Source organism: Mastacembelus armatus, chromosome 7 (genome assembly GCF_900324485.2).
Source record: "Mastacembelus armatus chromosome 7, fMasArm1.2, whole genome shotgun sequence".
Lineage (NCBI taxonomy): Eukaryota > Metazoa > Chordata > Actinopteri > Synbranchiformes > Mastacembelidae > Mastacembelus > Mastacembelus armatus.
This window is the reverse complement of record NC_046639.1, coordinates 6060982-6081423: the sequence shown is the minus strand read 5'-3', so window position 1 is coordinate 6081423 and position 20442 is coordinate 6060982. Positions and strand designations below refer to the sequence as shown.

Genomic DNA, 20442 nt, shown 5'->3' with positions numbered 1-20442 from the left:
TTTAATGCGCTGGCTGTATTTTGCACAGTGAAAAACATACATCTTGTGAGACCATGTGGAGGAAGTGGGGCAAAGCCATGTAACAGAAAGCTTTGATAAAGGAAGTCCACAGTAGTTTATGGTGGAAGACATATTGTGGTCCATTATTTGGGTTAAAGTAGCTACAACAAGAAAAACACTATTACAACTAAAGGTCCAGCATTCAAAGTTGTGCAGTTAATTATTAATCTTATGTCAGTATTAATCAGAAAAATGTACTGTACCATGCAAGTAGCATGGAAAAGCTATTTAAATACCAGCACCACAAATTCCAGCCTCTGGATTGACAACAAAGTTAATTCAATATACAAAAATCTAATCCACTAAGCTGATCCCATTTGTCATTTTTTCTTATACTTGTCAGAAAGAATGTTTTTTGATATGTTAGGCAATTCTGTATCACTGACAATCATGGCATACCTCAACAAAACATTCTTGCAAATATTCACATTTAAAAAGTCAGTATCAGTGAATTTTAGCTTGAAATGACTTAAATAATCAAATTATCAGATGTGTAATTGTCTAATCGACAAGCTATTCCAGCTGGTGTGTTTCTGAGTACCTGGAGAAATAATAAACCACCAGGTACACTGGGTGTTAACAAGGCCACAACAACCTTTGCCCCTGAGCATGAGTAGCATAAATGTTTAAAAATGTTTAATACCTTAAAATTGTACCTAAATACAGCACTTTATTAGTAAATGTCTAGTGTGTTATTTTTTTTACTGTTGGCTGTAACGTAGTGTCCCAGGCCAATATGATTTCTGAGGCAGTTTTCTAGTATTGGCCCACACCATTATCCATGGAAGGATTACTCAATGGGCCTACCCAGCACCCAGGCCCTGGGGCCCATGGAGTTAGGGGGCCCATTAGCCACAGCCTTTGTTTGAAGTGACTGTTAGTATATCTGGGTGGAAAACTCAATCAAAGGCCCACAAAGAGATGCACAGTCTGTTTGCTCCGATCTAAAAAGGGTGGGCGGTCACATACTGTCCCAAGGGCATTATCGTCTCAGAGTACGTGCCCTTATCACGCCATGAAGCTTACGCCATCAAACGTCTGCGGGATTCACCCGGAGACTTTTGCTCGGATTACTTTGAGCCTAATAACCTCTAGTCATCTTGGATGAATGAATAGCCGGACTTGGCCCTCTCCACGATGGGCGGGTCGGTGTCTCCCCTCAGACAGGCCAATAAAAAAAGCGTGCAGCTCGGTTTGTGCGTGTTGCATAAGCTCCACTCTGCAGGTCCACAGCGGCAGCCGGTGCAGGTTCACCTCTACTCATCGGCTTGTTTCACGATGGCAGCTCCGAAGAAAGTCTGCATCATCGGCTCGGGAAATTGGCAAGTTGAGCTGTGCGGGCTGTTCAACGTGGCTGACTCTGTCGCCATTTGTGCGCGTTAAAGGTCCAAAGTGCCTGTCAGGGGCTAGTGATCCGCTGCTAGCTGAGTTAGCATCACGGACGGCGACTGACCGCAGAGACAACAGCAACGTTAGTGAGAGATTTTAACTTTAGCTGCGCGTCTTTGTCCGCCTCGTTAGCTGGGACACGAACCTGCTCCAGCCTTCATTAAGAAACTGGCTCGGTTTACAGAAAACTGGCCCCATGTCAGTCGCGATTATTGGGATTTTGCGGTCATGTAACTAACTTTAGCCTTAATGTCAGCAATAAAAACTTACTTACTATCATAAGCATCTACATTGGAAATATGTTAATATTTTATAGCTGTCCGCTAACGCTAAGTCACCGTGTACAGGCGGCATGGCTTTATATGATTGCCAACAGCAACAGGAGGCAAATTCCAAACTCCATTTACCAGCCGAAGATTTTAAAGTTTACTCTGTCGATATCAGAAAAGTTAAGAGTGGGAAAACATCATCTCAGACTATGACTAAATGTTTAGAGGTCTCTGGTAAATTCGGCCTATATCTTATGTTAATCAGCGAAAGGAATTTATCATATTAGTTAAAACCTGTTTTTATGAAAATTTGGGGATTGTGTAGCAATGGAAAGAATAATGCCTCAAAATGATGTTAAGCCCTTGCACAAAAACGATGTTGAGTGAACAGACATAAAATCAGCAGAGTTCTTTAGGGAGTTTGGCAGAGTATAAGTATTAGTGTCGAGGCTAAACAGATCTACTATTTATATTTTTTAATGTTTTATTTAAACAAATGGGCTCATTGAGGTTACTTTGTCTTTTCAAGAGGGACCTGTATGCTAGAATAAACATGGGAGTGTAGCCTGCATGTAATCAGATACACAGCTGGTCAGGTCATCCTACTCAGGAAACAGCAGATGATAAAAGAGCAGTGGAAAACACAATAATAACCATCACACCAGCAGTCACGTGATAAATCATTGTACTGGGTCTTAAAATATTTTATACACTTACACTGGTCATAAATGGATCAATCCTTCGGCCCCACTGACCGTTTGCCCATGTTACCTTCAGTTTACACCAATTTAAATATGCAGTATGAATTTAACATGATCATTAACTGTTTACTATCCAGGGGTTCTGCCATTGCCAAGATAGTGGGTGTCAATGCTGCAAAGAATTCAAATTTTGACAACACCGTAAAAATGTGGGTGTTTGAGGAGATGGTCAGTGGGCGCAAACTGACTGAAATAATCAACACAGACCATGAAAATGTGAAGTACCTTCCAGGCCACAAGCTACCAGCAAATGTGGTAAGAATCTGTTGGTTTTTCTACATTTAACAGCCATGAAGTGTTTTGTTTGTTGGTTCTCTGTCTCTTATAGTGCACAATTGTTCTGTTTATCATTTGTGCATCCTTGAGGCCTTTTCTGCTCTACTGCAAACATTACGCTTTGTACTTGTGTTTGTCCTAGTCACCATAAATAGCTTCCTCCCTCACAGCCTTTATTTATGTAGGCTGTAATATCATTTGTTCTGCATGGACTGTCACAGCAGGATGTTGAAAGAGTTGCATCAGTTTAATGTCTGTCATATCTCTCACCACATCATCCTCACCCTCGTTCCCTTTCAGGTGGCCGTCCCTGACCTGGTGGAGGCGTCCAATGATGCAGACATTTTGGTGTTTGTGATCCCACACCAGTTTGTGGGGAAAGTGTGTGACACCATGAAAGGCAAGATAAAGAGTGATGCACTGGGGATATCTCTCATTAAGGTTTGACTCAATTCCATTGCTACAGTACCATGTACCAACTTGGTGTGGCTTCATGTAAATACACTACATGTGTTTGTGTGTTTTTGTCGATCCAGGGTGTAGATGAGGGGCCTGATGGACTTAAACTCATCTCTGATGTGATCCAGGAGATGCTTGGTATCACCATGAGTGTGTTGATGGGGGCCAACATTGCCAATGAGGTTGCTGATGAGAAGTTTTGTGAGACCACCATAGGTTAGTGTCATTGGTGCATTTCATGTTTTTTTTTTTTTTTTTTTTTTTCCTTTACATAAAACCTGAATGCCTGACCTCTACAGTAAGAGAGCCTGTCCTCCTGGTTTTCCAACTATCCCTGCCCTTATAGTTTCTGATTGGCTAAACACACCTGATCCAGGTAATTAGCAGTGGGTAGGGCAGGGATAGCTGGAAAAAAAGCAGGACAGGTGCCCTTGAGGACCGGGGTTGGTGACCCCTGCCTTAAGAGGGAAGGTTCACTGCAGTTCAGTACAGAGTGGTTCTGAGTGATAATCTTTATCCAGTGATGAAACACTTTTACCTTGATAGGTTGGTCAGGAATGACAGTACCTTGCACACCTGGGTGCTGAATGTCAATGAATGGTGTTCATCCCTCTACTAGAATTGATGCACTTGTAGAATCAATGCTAAGGTGTGTTGGAGTTCTACTGGGAACATGTCATGCCCAACAACTTAAATAGAAGCTTCATGTTGGTGTTTCCTTTAGTCATGCCTGTAATTTTGATTAACATAAGATTGTTGTTTTGAAAAGAGGCATTGCTGTTGAAAACACTGCACATTGATCAATATTTATTACACCATAATAAAAAGGTTTTAGCATAGAAACAGGAAGCGTTTGTGGTGTTCAGGCTTTCTGCATTGTCAGCATGGGGGTGAGAGGTGGATGTCTTTAGTAAATGACAGTCAGCTGATTCAGTGTGACATTTGCTTTCTGACACCATGCTTCTTGAGTTTTAATATTAGTATATTACACATGAGAACACAAACCTGTTTGGATAGGAGTAGGATTTCTGGCTGGCACATATGAACTTTTAAGAGGCACTGGAGCATTACAGCTGTATGCTAAAAGATGGAGTGTCACTGTGTTTTTATTATGACAAAAGGCTTCTCATATTTGAACAAGGGGTACTGGAAAAACAAATCATCCTGTAGAAATGTCAGAATTTAAGAAGGTTCTTTTTTTTTTCTCCTTCCAGGATGTAAGAATAAAAACCATGGTGTGCTCCTGAAGGAACTCATGCAGACCAAAAACTTCCGAGTTACTGTAGTGGAAGAGTACGATGTGGTGGAAATCTGTGGAGCCCTGAAGGTGAGTTTTTCAGTGCAGAACACAGCTGCAAGCAACAAAGGCCTTTCCACCCATCATGTCTAAAATTTCAAATACAGGTAAATAATAACTGCTCATTTACAAACGCACATCCCATTCAGCTTTGTTTTAAAATACTAAAACAAACTGTGCCATGCACTATAGACCATTAAGGGAATTTGCCCTCATCAGTCACACCACCGACCCTTTTGGCAATGGACACCCAGCTCTATCTTCTGAGCCACAGCTACTCCACTACGCACTGAACAGATTTAGTTATATACAAAACTGACTGGGGACAATGTGTGCAGCACACCTGGAGATTGGTTTTTACCAACTTTGACCTCAGACTTGACATGGGATCAGTATAGCCCTAAAATATATATATATTTTTTTCCTCGTTCAGAACATCGTTGCTGTTGGGGCAGGCTTCTGTGACGGTCTGGGCTTTGGTGACAACACAAAAGCGGCAGTGATCAGGTTGGGCCTGATGGAGATGATTGCCTTTGCCCGCATTTTCTGCACCGCCTCGGCTGTGTCCTCCGCAACTTTCCTAGAGAGCTGCGGTGTGGCTGACCTCATCACAACCTGCTATGGCGGCCGTAACCGCAAAGTGGCTGAGGCTTTTGTGAAAACTGGAAAGGTATGAGCTTCTGTTTTTGTAGATTGATTTTTTTTTTTTTTTTTCATAGAAATACCTATAAAACACTATTTGAGAATATACTGACATAAAATCTGAGAGGTATAGCAGAGAAAGAGGTAGTCTGGGACTCCTTGTAATAACCCTGGCTGAATGATTGTCTAACGCTTTCACTGATACTCAGTCAAAGCTTTATTGCTAAGGACAATTCACAGTATCTTAGGTGCTTAGCTCTGTGAACCCAGCATAAGAACTAACTTAACATAAAAATTTCAAATGTCTAAATATACTAATTCAATGTAGTACAGTAACCTGTAGATCTTTCAGTACTACAAACTCTTAAAATAAAAGGTTCCATTTGTTGAGTCTGCCAGTAGTCCAGCGCTTGGAGAAAGATTGAAAAAGATTCCCTTTTTTCCTTGTTACTGTTCTTACTTTTTATACTAGTTGTAAAGAAATATCTTCCTAATGTGATTCCAATGTAAGTAGTGATAAGTGACACAAATCAGTCCACACATTGTATGTATCTGTTGGTGGTGCATTTGCAGCCAGTCTGCCAACAGTGGTGATGTGTTTGTAATTCTTCTCGCCATGGGGCAGATGTCATGAGTGTCCGAAATTGCCAATAAATCAGACTAGGGATTAGGTACTGTATCTATCGGACTGTTAAAGGTGAATATATTTGCTCTTTTATGTCACTTTAACTATTTAACTGATACAAAATATTTTTTATAGACTATTTAAAAAGGTAGAATATTTCCACTGTTTCACTCTGGTCAGCAGGAGGGGCTGTATCTCCACAGCCTGCATTTATCACACCTCTGGCATCACTTTTAACTCAAAAGCCTTAGTCTCTATATCATAATTAATTGTTATTTGTTAATTAAGTAACGTAATAACCCACCCCTGAGAATACTTATCAAATGAATTCATTAAAAACAACAAAGGTCGTTTTCAGGGAACCATGTACTTAAATGTGTTTGCTCCTTAAATATGCAAATAATCGATATTTGTAAAATTGACTTTCTTTTTTTGTATTGAATTTCTGCATGTCATGTTTCCTCTCTTGCTCAAGTCTATTGAGGAGCTGGAGAAAGAGATGCTGAACGGTCAGAAGCTGCAAGGACCTGCAACAGCAGCTGAGGTCTATCTCATCCTCAAGCACAAAAACCTAATTGACAAGTAAGTGAAGAAGCACTTATAGCACCATTTCCATTTGAATTGGTTAAAAGAAAAAAAACTGAAATGTGACATTTTTGCACTCAACAAAGTCTCTTCCTCCTCACTTCAGGTTCCCCCTGTTCAATGCAGTGTATCAGATCTGCTACCAGGGCCATCCAGTCACAGAGTTCATAAGCTGTTTGCAGAACCACCCAGAGCACATGTAAAAAAAAAAAAAATAAAAAAAAAAAAAAAGATAATACTGACTGACCAAGTGCCTTCTACATGGAGAAGATCACCACTTTTCATCTATAACCTGTTAGAAACATGGGGGATGACCAGTCACTCCGCAGCTGTTGCAAAACTGAATGTTTCCAGCCAGTGAGTGCAGTTCAGGTTGTATAACATCTGTCTGTTTGGCCACTTTTCTCTTAAAGGAAAATTCTGGTTTATTTCAAACTGGTATACTTCCCATAATGTAGCTTACTATGGCTCTGTGGGCCATGCTGACATTTCACACACCACCTCTCCTGTAGAGATTGGGTCAATTAGTGTGACTCTCCTCCAACTTTACAAAAAGTTTTTCACATGAATAATTTTCATAGCTCGTCTCCGAGTCTGACCAAACTTAAAGGGCTCTACATCCAAGGGAAGAGTTTGGACGAGCCATCGTTTCCCTGAATCTCTACAATAGAGGTTGAAAGGGCACCAGGTGAAATAAACCAGAATTATACTTGAATATTCAGTTTGACAGCGTTTTAAATGTTTTCTTTAATTTCTTAAAGTATACTGAAACTTGAAATGTAATTGTTTATAGTTTTCCTTACCTATAGAGTGGTTTGATTGCTGTTTTTGCTTGAGTTTGTTTATTTTAGAGCCAGGTAACATACTTTTAGAAAGCAGCCAAATTGCAACACCGATACAGAAATTCAGGCGTCTGTGTATTTCGTCAAACTTCAGTATGAACTTCAGAAAATGTGACAGGTAACTTGTGACTTTGTCAACCACTGTCTGCCATTCAGTTGCTACCATGTATGCCTACTGCATTATATAGCTATAGCTTACTACATCATGCATTCAGGTTTTAAAGATCAGGTTCTGGTCTTTTCAAGCTAGTCTGAAAACAGTACTGATGTGCCCTTCTGTATGGGAGAAGAGGTCTTAGTTGTGACTTTTCCTACTCTCACCAGAATGTAACTACAGTGTTAAAAAAATATATATATATATATTTTTTTTTTTTTTTTGTGTGTGTGTATATATATATATATACACACACATATCTACTACCTGAAAAAAGTAAGAGGGAAATTTGTCTTCAATGGATTTAACTCCAGAAGATGCTGGTTTGAATTAGATAATTGAATTATCAGATGAACTTTGGAGTTCAGTTTTTTAGTTTAGTGTTAGTTGTTTTAGGACTAGCTTTGACAGCCCAGAACCTGTAATGAGGCCGCCCACTCTCTGAATCAGTAGATCTGCAAAGATCTGTTGACAGCCATCTGTAGAGATTTATTCTCATTTAACATGTGATGTTAGACAGCATCATATTATATTGCTGTCCATTGAATGCCTGTCCATGAATTTCTAGATCTTACTTTGTCTATGTATGCTTTAAGCATCTGACATATAATATAAACTTGTACTGTATTAACATTGTCAATCGCACAGCAACGAAATGCAAGTGCCTTAGAATGCACGGTCGCTAAGTCTGTCCAAACTCAAAGATTTATCTACTTAAAGTCCGTCCACTACGCCATTTGTTACTGTGACCTTGTTTCCATTCAGTTATGACTGTGGTGAAATCGTTAGTGTTTAAATGTGAATAAATTAATTCTGTCACCAGATTTTTGCCAGAATTTTTTTATTTTTCACTCCAGCTTTAAAGATTCTGTCATGTAGTTGTGTTCTATAAGTGGGTCCCTATTTCATTATACATGCACACAATTGCTATGAAATGCATTCCTGCCAAAGGTGTCACGTTATTCCCCTGATCAACAAGCCAAGATAGGTGGAAATGCACCAGCAAAGAACACTGCTAGCAAATAAACAATTGATTTAAAAATACTTTAATCCTGGGCTGTCAAAGTCAAAACGTGCAGTAACATCACTATTTTGCAGCCAGACGTACATGTTAATGTTTCATCCGGAGCACTATGGGTATTATACAGTGCGCTTGACAATTTAGTGTTTTAGGAGGATGACTACTAAAAAATGTTAGTAGGCCGACTATCTTATTCCTGTATGTGCAACACAACAGCCACTTTTATAGACATACAACTAGTGAACAGAATGCCAGACTGTTCAACCAAATCCCCAGAAATTCAATTAGAAGAAACATTTAAGATAGTATAGTAGTACACTTTTAAGAAAAACAACAGACCACACGGCAATGTCAATCATTGAGGGGGAGAAAACCCCACCCAAAAATGTTTCAAAATCTTTTTCCATTTGTTTTTGTACAATTCTTAAGTCTCTACCTCTAAAACGTTCACCTAGTGGCTTCAGTGCTGTGGAAAAAGAACACCAATACCGTAGAAGGTCAGACATAGAGAAGCAAAACTAGTTTATTAACAAGTTGTGGAAATGTAGCTAGTCTTACATGAGCGTGCGGGTAACAGCAGTATACAGTACATGATTACAAAGACATTCACTGTTGTCCTGTGAGAGACACCACTACTGTCTTAGAGAAATTCTAAAACTTAAAATAAAAAATGGAATGAAGCTCAGAGAGAGGCCACTTAAAAAAAAAAAAAAGAAGAAGCTTACTCTGCTTGTCCACAAAGACACTTAAGACTAATCCAGTACAAACTGCCTGCATTGCCCTTTAAAACCAGTCTGCTTATGATCATCTTTGGACCCAGGCAAAAACTTGTAAAAAGAAATTCCACCAAGTGCAATTAATAAATGCAGTCAATGCATTAAAGGCATTACAATGAGCTGGTGGTCAATGATTACTGTTCCTCGTTTTGTGCTCATTTACCATCTCTGGTACTTACTCTGGGTGAGCAGGACTTAGCTGACTATGTTCTTGTTACTCTGCTCTGTTCTGTTAGTTATTACATTTACCACCCCAACAAATTAAGACCTAATTAATTGAGACAAGGAACATGGAGCCAGTTCACCAATGTTAATTTGTTCAAAAGAATATCCTGGTTCAGACTGGTTTTGTTCCCTCTCCAACCTGCTTGGTCCCAGTTCAAAATTAAAGTTGCTCATAACGTTTATAAAAAAAAAAAAAAAAAAAAAAAAAAAAAACACCACTGAAACTGTGGTATAAGCCTATAATGACAATCTAAATTCATCATTCTTTGAAATGTTTGATGAACTGGCTCCATGAAATTATTGCTACACCTGAGAAATATTATATTATTTAAATACAACATTTCTTTGCTGATACTGTGAAGGATCCACACGGTGGAAATTCTTCCTTTCTCAAAAACACCCCAGTATGGAATATGACACTGCTCACTTACCCTGCTGCATCCCTCCTACAATCCTACCTCTACTCCTCCCTCATCACTATTCACAGAGGACTGACCCATTTGTAAGTGCCTTCATAGCGAAATCCAACTCTCTTTGAAAGGTCATCTGCTTCTGTTGGGCCACGGCTAAAAAGGAAAGAGATGGCAATCACAATCACTTATCTGTATTAAACTCCTCTTCCGGTTAAAGTTAATGATCCACACATCCTACCTTCCATACTTGTACGGAATTGGTTTGGGCTTCTCATTGTCTATCTGATGAAGGAGAGGTGTGAAGATCCTCCATGCTTCCCTTAGTTCATCACTGCAGACACAAAAATTCAACATTCAACATAAAATGGAGGACACAAAAACAGTCCTCATGTAACAAAGATATAAACTAAGATTTTTATATTTGTGCCTTGGTTGAGCCAGAAAAAAAAAAAAAAAAAAAAAAAACATACTAGGGTGCCATCTAGTGTTTACAAATGTTAGCATACATACAACCCTTGCAACATACTAGACAAGTTTCATTTACAACCAGTAACATGAGACAACAGGTGGGGGAAAACACAGACCTGCGTACAAAATGCATTTGACTCCCACAGAAGACATCTAGAATGAGACGCTCGTAAGCATCTGGAAGCTTCACATCCTGAAAACAATACACAAGTTTTAATTCATTACTTAGAAAAACAAAAATCTGAGACAGAGAGCTCTGTTAGCTTTCTCAGTTAGGGTTTTCTTTAGCGCTGAAATAATTAGTTAATTGATCAACAGATAATCTAATCAGTTCCTTATTTAAATACACGTATTTGCCGACTCCAGATCTTCAAATGTAAGAACTTAATGTTTGTCTTATAGTAAATTGACTGATGGTCAGATGGAAATTATTTGAATACCTTGAGCTCTGGGAAATATTGGATGTTTTTCTGTAAAAACCCTAAAGATGGATTTGAAGATGAAAATGAACAGATTCTCTGATTAAACAAAAGAATTATTAGCTTCAGCCTTTATTTACTCTCATTTTGTGCCAGTACCCATTTGCGTTTTTCTTTTTTTTTTTTTGCGAAATAGCTAGACTGTGAAATTCACCATAAACCTGCCTTGTATCTGCTCTTGTAGGTGAGGTCCAGCTCAGTTTCTTCCGGGCTGAAGTACACACCAGGTTTCTTGCTCATCATCTTGGCGTACACAGCCTCGTTAGGCTGCACGCGCACCACCAGCTCATTCCTACGACACTGATTTCCAAAAATGTCTCCTGGGACATCTGTGAACTGCAGTCGTACCTCAGCTTTCCTCTCGTTCAGAGCTTTTCCACAGCGAAGGATGAAAGGCACACCTAAGGAGGAAAAATACCATACCAATGTGTTATGAAAGAGCACAGGACAATGTGGCATGTGCAAGACATGTTTTGTAAAAGACAAAGTGTTTACCATCCCAGCGTTCATTATGTACATAGAGCACAGCGGTGGCAAAGGTGGCCTGAGTTGACCCTTTAGGAACTGTAGGATCATCAAGGTAGCCCAGTTTGGCTTCTCCTTCGCCTTCTGGATCCCCAACATACTGACCCAGCACCACATCTGACATGGACACTGGAGCAATGCACTTCAGCACCTTCACCTACAAGAAAGATCACACAGTAAGAAAAATCCATACAAGCCCATGTAAAAGCTGGTATTCAAAATAATGGCACTGATAAAGTCTGCTTAAAAATGCATCCAGGGAGGTTGAATTAGCCTGTGCCCTATAGTTCAAATATAGCTAAACTTTTATCATCAACAGGTTTGTTATACTCACCATGTTGCTGCTCTGAATTTCTATTTTACAGAAAGGTTTCATAGTCTAAACATATATACTTATTTTTTAACTGTACTGCTGATCAGTGTTTAGCTCTATAAAAGCCAACACTTAGTGTTTGGTCTTTCACATTATAATCTTTCCAATGAGGCACAGCCTGCTAGAACTAACAGGAAGACATGGAAGTCTGAAGTTTGCATTAATTGTGCAACAGGGGTGGCCTGTCTGTTAGAAGCCAATCACAACAAAGGCCTGGTTCACTCTGCCCCAGAGATATTAAGGTAGTCAGCACTAATTCAGAAATTATAGTAAATTCTGATGTTGTGTAAGAGGAGGTGTTTCTGATGTAGTACCTTTTCATCCCGGACATCGTCAGAGCTGGTGGAAGCTGGTTTCTCCATGGCAACCAGGCAGAGCATCTGCAGCAAGTGGTTCTGCATAACATCTCTGATCACAATGAGGCGAGCGGGTGGTCACACAAAAGACAGAAAGGGAGAATATGATGGCTGTGATCATTTTAATTATAACTGATCCTGTATTGGCACTGATGTGCTCCACACATCATCAATATTCGCCCTGTGCTCTGCTGCTAATGATTATTTATGTTCAAAAGGTAACAGTGTAAGAGGGTTATAAGCATTTCTAAGCAGTATTTAAGCATTAATAAATGGTTTATCAGTATCATATAGTTATACAGACATAAAAAGCTTTTAGTCTTAATGTACAGTATGTCAATTCTAAAATGTATGCCCCCCCCAGTACTGTCACTTTCTACACCAGCCTCAACTTACATACAGTGTTAGAGTTGCTGTTCTCTGTAACTTTATTACAGACCAAAAACAAATTTGATATATTATTCGCCCTCACCGGATGATGCCAAAATCATCAAAGTAGCCTCCTCGTCCCTGAGTGCCAAACGGTTCTTTAAAGGTGAGGACAACACAGGCCACACTGTCCCTGTTCCAGATTGGCCCAAAGATTCGATTACCAAACCTGCAATGAACATCACATCGTTGTTCCTTGTTCAGCAGCTCACACAGCACAAAGAGACAGCTGTTCATGACAACATGAATAAATATTTATCTTCTGCTTTGTTGTTGGTTAGAGGCCAATTTCTATTTTCATTGTATGATATTCATGGAGGCTTTTCTAAACCACAGGCCAGCTGAAACTGAAGTATTGCATCATTATAGTTACCTTAAATTGTGCTGGGGTGCAAATTAAAATGTTTTTCTTTGTGCACACTATGCACAGAATAAACCAAAACACTGTCTCCACACCTGCATCATTTGCAAAAGGTGGATTTGGCTCAAGAACTTCCTTAGATATGCTGCAAAATCTTGTAACTGTATAAAATGTGTTTTATCTCAAACAAATTAAACTTGCTTAACTCCATTTTGTGGATTTCATTGGTGGTCTTTTCATTTGGTGCTATAGTTGGTCTAAACTCATTTTTGTTTTTATGCTTGTATGCTGCTAAACCTAATAAATCCTGTAAATATAAATCTGGTTCATGTTCACACTTTGCAATTGCTGTGATATATGAGTATTGGATTTCCACAACTGTCACTCTCCTGGGTGTTATTGTATAAGTCATTAGGTGCACCTCATCTACTGCGACTTTGTTCCTCCATATCTGTACACCAGCAAATTTTATTCCCGTTTACAGCAATCAGAACCTTTTCAAGACATCATCGAATAAATAACTGCAAGATGGTTCTTACCTGAGCACCATAAGGTTCTGCACCATTTCTTTGCCCAGATAGTGATCTATACGGTAGATTTGTTCTTCAGTGAATAGTGACGAGAGGTGACTCGACAGCTCTTCAGAGCTTTGCAGGTCATGTCCAAAAGGCTTCTCTACAATCACTCTGCTCCAGCCTCTACATAACATTAGTACATGGAGAGAAGAAAAACATATCAAGTCTTGTTCACCTTGCTTGCACTTTCTTTCTTCATTTATCACTAGTAAGACACATTTAATGGAAAAACTGAATTCCTATTTAAATTGTGATATACTATAGATATAGGCCATTGGGACTGATAATACTGTCTGCTATTGGTCTACTTACTAAGGAAATGGTGGAAGACAAAGAGCAAAGAAAATTTTCACTTTATCATATAGCTGCAGCTTTTGAAGCAATGAGAGCTTTGAAGGTGGCTGGTAATCTTGCAGATACAAAAACACACACCAATGAACCATGACAATACTGCTGAAATATCACAGACATGTTTTGAAAGAGGGTCACCAATCTATATAATTTGTCCACCAGAAAGTTTTTGATCAGTAAATGTCATGCCCGGTACATTTTTTTAGTTGTTGAAAATAAATATCAGCCAATATATCAGGAATTTGTAAACAAATACCAAAATTGTGTCAGCCATGAGCACTGACTGCTTAAAGTCAGACTTGGATAACTGAACTTATCCTATAGGAAAGCCCAAACATTCCCTGCCCATATGTTTACAGAAATTCAGACACAAACTTTTGCAAAAGCAGTAAAAGCATTATGACAACAGCAGTTCACTGACTTTGTGCTCATACAATGGTGCTTGATGTTCTTGGTAACGTCATGGTAGACAGTGGGTGGAAGGGCGAGGTAGAAGAGGCGGTTTGCTTCAGCTCCTCCGGGCAAAGACAGGATGTGTGTGTTGAGTTTAGAGAAGGAACCTTCATCAGCATATTTCCCACTGATGTAAGTGTTCCTGCTGAAAAAGGCCGACAGCCGCTCTGCTTCTGTATCTGTCACCTGGGGTAGAGTGTGACAACATCTAAGTGCATGGACTAAAAATGAGATAAAATAACATTATTTTATAGGGAAATAGAAATTTGTAGAAGAGCAAGAGATGAGGTGGGAAGTTATAAGGTTGAATAAGATGGCACATACTGAAAGGGTAAAAGAAAAATGACAACTTGGGAACTGTAGCATCCATTTGACTCATTGCAGATAATTAAAATGATAAAATATTTCGACAAAAATAGGGGGAAGAAAACTTTTAATTTGGAGCTGAAAATTTCACATTGGAAAAGTTAAGTTTATGCATTATCATTTTTTGTTTACAATCTCAGCTGCTTTACTCCACTCACCTTGAGACAGAACCTACTGTATGGCTAGTACCTGTAATTATTTTCATATTTGAGCTTTAAGCTTTTTTAGGTTTTCATTTTTCTATACTGTTAATTGTAAATTTTACTAGCTGTCCCAGATTAAGGGAAAAAAACAATAACTAATAAAAAAGAAAAAGTTAAGAGAACTGTTTAAAAAGCCATGTCTTAAAAGGTCTACTTTACCTTCATATATGGCATGGAAGAAGACCGGATAGCATTAATTGTCAAGTCAGAGCGAGCAAAGCCTACGAAATACGTCTGCTCAGGGAGGAGCCCATCTCTGAACAGCCACCTGGGAAAGAGAAGAGCAACAGGAGAAACATTTCATTTATTACACTCAGCTTCAGATGCTTCAATATAGATTAGTCTCTTTCATCAGCCTCTGCTGTGCTAGTAATGTGGATCAGATTCACTCACCACAGGGTTGGATAGATTTTCTTCTTGGCCAGATCCCCCTATAGGTGCAAATACATAATCAGAAATATGATTTAACCTTAAAAAAATGTACACAACCATTAAACACTGATGTTCCAGTGTAACTAAGTGGCTTATTTAATAAGCACAAGAGAAGTAATTCTTTTCCATTTAATCAAAGTCTCAAGATGTTGCAGTAGTAGGTCACACCATGAGGCAACAGGTAGCTTGGCTGCTTTGCCTTATTTAAGAATTACACAATTTTAGTAGAACTACTGAAAGCAAGTGCCAACAACCAACAGTCTGGAAATAAAAGACAAGTTTTGCAATACATTTCTTTCATTTTTTTTGTACACTAAATAAAGGCCACTCAACAATGTTGGTGCTAAGGAGGCCCACAGTTTTCAGATAACCTGAGGTAAACATGGATTCAAGAATCAGCTGTGCCACAGACCAGAAAATTAGAAGTCAACTTAATTAAAAATAATATACTGGTGGCCTAAATCACATGCTGACATCTTCCTGTAAGAAACTATATCTTAGCTGGCATTCTTCAACTTATAGGTCTGCTACTTTAAAATGATGTATTTAAAATAACTCTGTGATTATTAACTGGAACTGATCTGGTATGCACAACATTAGCAAAAAACGTATTTGTTGTACTTTGTCAGACCTCTCATACAGTCCTAAAGCTGAACAACAATAGGTTCTGAACTGATAGCAGGCTCAGTGTTTTAAAATACAATGTGTCTGCAGCAACATGCACACACACGTACAAAACAAGTGCACACAGCTTCCCCTGAGCTGCCTTTGTAACACAATGAAAGAAAAGCGCTGACAGTCAGTGACACTGCAAAAATCAGAGGCAGCAGCACTTTCATTGGTCAAGGGAGGGCACAACAAATTGAATATTCGAGAATCTAAACCAAAAATCTTTTTCCCCATATGTGATGGAAACAGTAACTGAAACAGCACCTTAAAAATTTGAAAAAGACAAGAGAATGGCTCTCAAAAGACTTACTGTAAGAAATGGGTTAAGCAGTGAAAAAAAGCTGACAGCAAAGAGCGAATTTGAGCATTAGTTTACTAATTCTCACAAATATAAGCGTTTATGTAAAACTAAGTTTCATTTTTAATTATAGAACTACTTCAATAAGAAAGATACAGCTGGAGGTCTGTTTAAGTAGGCTACAAAAAAAAAAAAAAAAAAAAAAAAAACATCCACAGAACCTACATTTAACAAAGACAAGGAAACAGACCTATACAGTCACAGCTTTATATGAAAACATGATTTAGTTGCTGAAAACATAGTAACCAGTGAAAGGGGGCATTATTTGTTTTATTTTGTGGATGTTTCAAGTAGTTAAATAATTGTTGTACTATTTTTTACTATTTTTTTTTTTGCTTGAGATTCATGACCCAGATTATTTTACCATTTAATTCAGTGGCACAAAGACAAAACAGAGCAAAACAGCAAAACGAGCAAAAACTGGGGTCAACATCATTTTGACTTCATAATATAGCGAGTGTCAAAAGTGGCCAAAGGACCCAAATTAGATTCAGATGTGTTGTTCATCCTTCTACATGTCCTAATATCTAAAGAACATCTTCGTTAAGGCAGCATTACTTTTGTATTGAATCAATAGGAGCTGAATTTATGAATAATTTGAGAATTTGTTGCAACAAGGCATCTGTACTTCACATCATAGTTAAGAAACATAAAAAAATATGTGAGGGGCAATGAATGGTACGGAATTTGTTTTGCATCCCACTAGACCCTGTGACAGCTGAAAAAAATTGGAGTACTCTGAAAATAAAAATGTTGATTTACAATTAAGCCAAGTTCATAATGTTTTAATCCTGTTCTAACAGTACCAGTCAGCGTTATCATATTGATATAATGTGCAAAAAGGAACTTTGAGATGTTCACTGTTGCAATTTCAGGCTTTTGAAAGCTTGGACAACTGACTGGTGCTTGCAGGCAGACATATGGCAACAACAGATGTGCAATTATTGCAGAGTTTTTAAAGATTTCAATACACAGAAATTATTTCCTGAATTGTTTGCCCATTTGGCCTAGACTTTAAATGGACCAAAAATGAAAACGAGAACACACAAAAAAGTTACTTGCTTTTGAATTGTCACAAAATGTTCAAGTAAATCAAGACTGCTCCAGACCAGTAGCCCTTTTACTTGACAAGCATGTATTGCTTTACCAGGTCCCTGTATTTTATTGTACATATATAGTCAGTGGCTTGATTTTGCCCTTTCTCCCCTCCCCCCCCACTCTCACCGATGCACCCATGATGATGAAGACATGAACGTCGGACTGATGGAACTCTTCATCATCATACAGCTCTTTCCTCAGCTCCCCAAACACCTCAGAGCGAGAAAGGGGGATGTTGTTCATTTTCTCTAAATGCCAGACAAACAGAAAATTAAAAATTAAATTAAAAAAAACAACAAAAAAAACAAATCACCAGTTGTTTTTTTTGTTTTTTTTTACAAGATTAACCACCAAGAAGACAAATACTGATTTCACCCCTACCCAACAGGAATTTACCAAAGCCTATAAGTTTTAAACATAATGGCTACTGGGTAGACCTCACACAAGTTTCATGTGTCTGTGTGTGATTAAGGCAGGACACAGAAAAAAAAAAAAATTACTGGGGTCAACAAAAGAACAAAGAGAAGAGGGTGGCATATAAGACCTCTTGTTAAGGTTGCACTATTACACCTGAAGGGGGTGTTTCCTTAGCAGGCAGGAGTACTTGTGTTGCTCCTCTTCTGCATGAGGTGCAGTCAGGTGACTTTCTGGTGGACACTTCTGACAATTATGTAAAACAAAACAGTGTTCAGAAAATCGCCAGACATGGGGCCAGACATGAGGTTGCATCAATAAAACAAAAACAAAAAACAAAAAAACAAAAAAAACAGGCCTTTCTGGACATTATCAAATTAAATTTGCAGCCTACATTTAAAGGAAAGTTACATAAAGAAAGATAAGTAGAAAACATACTGTAAAGACAACACAAAAAGCCCCTTCCTCCCTTTGATTTGAATAAACAGCGTTGCATGAGTTTTATAATCCATCACAGTAAACATTCAGTTTGGATTCATATTTCAAAGTATTATTATTGTTACATATTAATGCTCTGCAGATAAGACGGTGCCGATTCATCTGAAAAGTCTGAACAGCTACTAGGGCAGCTTGGGGTTCAGTGTCTTGCCCAAAACATTTTGGCATGTGTACTAGTAAAGCCAAGGATCGAACCACCAACCCTCTTGTTCATGGTCAACTGGCTCTACTGTTGATGTAGACTTGATGTGTAAAATGACAACTTGAGTAAGTTTAAAGTGTATAAGATTTTCACATTAAGGAAAATAATTGTTAGTTGATCAGAAAATCTACAATAAATTATTCAATTTTTACAATAATAGTTTGCTATTTATCAAAAAACATCCAAACTTTAACCCTTTACTGACTAAATTTATTTACAGTTATATTAAAACGTAAATTGTGTTTTTTAAATGATTTTTTTCACTGCAGTTGCATTCACACCGGAAGCGGTTTGAGGCGAATTCGCGACAATAGTCTCCCATATTCTAGTCAAAGATAATTAAGAAAACACAATGCATCTAACCACAATATTAGTACTACAGCAAAGAGTCTAAATACTGTGTCAATGCAAACGTGTCAGTCTAAATACTGTGTTAACTTAGATCCACAACACAACATTAATCAAAAGGCAAACAGTCAATATATTCTAAGACGATGATATATCTGGGCTTTGGACAAACCAAAATCAAGAAATCACATTGGAATAATCACATTATGGCTCTGTGCAAATGCAAAGTACATTTTCCCTATGTTTTGCAAGCAATTAATTATTAATGAAAATAACTGTTTAATTTCTAAATAAACCAATCATTAGCTACAGCTCAGTTGGTGCTAGTGACAGTAAAGTTGAAAACAGTGACATTCTCTTTAACGTTTAAGATGTTTATGATTCATAAATAGGCTAAAAACGGCAAAACCACTGGAACTGGTCATGCACTTCCTCCTTTAATATCCAACATTCAAAACAAAGAAGTGTATTCAAGAGAGCTTAGATTTTCCTTGTGGGTCATTTTACCTGAGCCAAATGAGGAAGTACATGCTTTTTCAGTAATTGTACCACGGATGTCTTTATTTTCACAGAATCAATAATTGAATCTTACTAAAACGTAATTTAAAAAAAAAAAATCCTATTTCACAACCTGAAACCAACAAAACAACACGTGCACGCGGATTTGTGCCACTACAGCTCCCAGAAATAGCCTCACACACAATCAACTATAATGATATTAGTGAAATCCGCCACTAAATCCCGTATTTGGAGGGCTGGACTGCAGAACACCGCAATAAAGCTGATACCATGTTTGTACCTTATCAGCACAATGCGGGCTGACATTTTGTTGCAGTTATATTGCACATGAACACCCCGGGGAGAGTTAGTTAGCTGACGTTACTATCATCATGCTGCTAAGATCCACAGCCCTCTCCCCCTGACTGTAGGTTATGCTGGGTTAATATTAACCCGCTGTCATCAGCCCAAATAGCTTCACATGCTGTTATGACAACCGCGCTCGACGAGCAGCGACTCCAACCTGCTAGCAAACAGCACCTAGCTCACAAATAACAGCAGCTACGGTTAATTACAAATACGTTAACGTTAAACCGCTACTCACACGTCTCTTAACGCGACGACAAGCTTGGAGTTTTACGTTAAACCCTGACCAGACAGGACACGGAGTTTAAATACTCTCACACACGGGGATGTTTGTTGAGTCCGGTGGTGTGAATTTGGGTCCTGCCTACTTCCCTGTTGAGGTGACACTACAGAAATGAGAGATTTCATTGGTTTCGGAGAGACTCACCAGCGCTCGCTCGAGTTCCCATCACTGTCGAATTCAATGACGTTACCGACTCTGTGAGTGGGCGTGGTCTTATTTTACCCCCCACCCTCCTCACACACACGTCTGGTTTTAGTTACTTTAGGGGGACTTCACATTCATTTACATTTATTTCCTGGACACTTACCCTAACCTTCACTATAACTACCACGTACCTAGTCCTAACGCTTACGCTAACCTTCACCTAACCCTAACCTTACCCTCACCTTAAACCAAGTGCTCTGTCTAAAATTCAATGATTTATTTAATGGGCACAATGCAGCTAGTTCCAATAAAGAAGGCAAATCCTTCAAACACACAAAAGCTCATAAATAGTCGGACAATGACCAAGGCTTGCTGGTGATGATATATGTGCAGGTATTC

The 20442-nt window shown here is 38.6% G+C and overlaps 2 protein-coding genes across 7 annotated transcripts; one reads left to right on the top strand and one right to left on the bottom strand.

Moving 5' to 3' along the window:
* Positions 1-1096: 1096 nt before the first annotated feature.
* LOC113145098 (glycerol-3-phosphate dehydrogenase [NAD(+)], cytoplasmic) lies at positions 1097-8184 on the top strand. The gene is made up of 8 exons (XM_026331471.2): positions 1097-1382; positions 2557-2734; positions 3056-3196; positions 3292-3430; positions 4429-4541; positions 4945-5181; positions 6254-6360; positions 6470-8184. Exons 1-8 carry the CDS (start codon positions 1198-1200, stop codon positions 6564-6566), a joined length of 1197 nt encoding a protein of 398 aa, XP_026187256.1. The 5' UTR covers positions 1097-1197; the 3' UTR covers positions 6567-8184.
* Positions 8185-8885: 701 nt separating this feature from the next.
* On the bottom strand, positions 8886-20022 carry g6pd (glucose-6-phosphate dehydrogenase). Of its 6 annotated transcripts, none has more exons than XM_026331464.2 (14): positions 19837-20022; positions 17861-17950; positions 17417-17538; positions 15127-15164; positions 14893-15001; positions 14133-14350; positions 13325-13483; positions 12468-12593; positions 11954-12047; positions 11237-11423; positions 10907-11142; positions 10379-10455; positions 10033-10125; positions 8886-9947 (listed from the first exon to the last, which is right to left on the bottom strand). In XM_026331464.2, the coding sequence occupies exons 3-14, from the start codon at positions 17531-17533 to the stop codon at positions 9863-9865; spliced, it is 1539 nt and encodes a 512-aa protein (XP_026187249.1). In that variant the 5' UTR covers positions 17534-17538; positions 17861-17950; positions 19837-20022; the 3' UTR covers positions 8886-9862. The 6 variants fall into 6 exon arrangements, with proteins under 6 accessions (XP_026187249.1, XP_026187252.1, XP_026187248.1 ...); XM_026331467.2 differs by having other exon boundaries at positions 17835-17950; positions 19855-20022; XM_026331463.2 differs by having other exon boundaries at positions 19855-20022.
* Positions 20023-20442: the final 420 nt, after the last annotated feature.

Excerpts from the sequence above, each read along its gene's own strand:
- LOC113145098 (XM_026331471.2), top strand. The coding sequence starts at position 1,198 with ATGGGCGGGTCGGTGTCTCCCCTCAGACAGGCCAATAAAAAAAGCGTG. Across the intron at positions 2,735-3,055 it reads ACAAGCTACCAGCAAATGTG|GTGGCCGTCCCTGACCTGGT; the intron begins GTAAGAATCTGT and ends GTTCCCTTTCAG. Across the intron at positions 4,542-4,944 it reads AAATCTGTGGAGCCCTGAAG|AACATCGTTGCTGTTGGGGC; the intron begins GTGAGTTTTTCA and ends TTCCTCGTTCAG.
- g6pd (XM_026331464.2), bottom strand. The coding sequence starts at position 17,533 with ATGAACAACATCCCCCTTTCTCGCTCTGAGGTGTTTGGGGAGCTGAGG. Across the intron at positions 15,165-17,416 it reads TCATCATCATGGGTGCATCG|GGGGATCTGGCCAAGAAGAA; the intron begins GTGAGAGTGGGG and ends TTGCACCTATAG. Across the intron at positions 11,424-11,953 it reads ACGATGTCCGGGATGAAAAG|GTGAAGGTGCTGAAGTGCAT; the intron begins GTACTACATCAG and ends TCTTTCTTGTAG.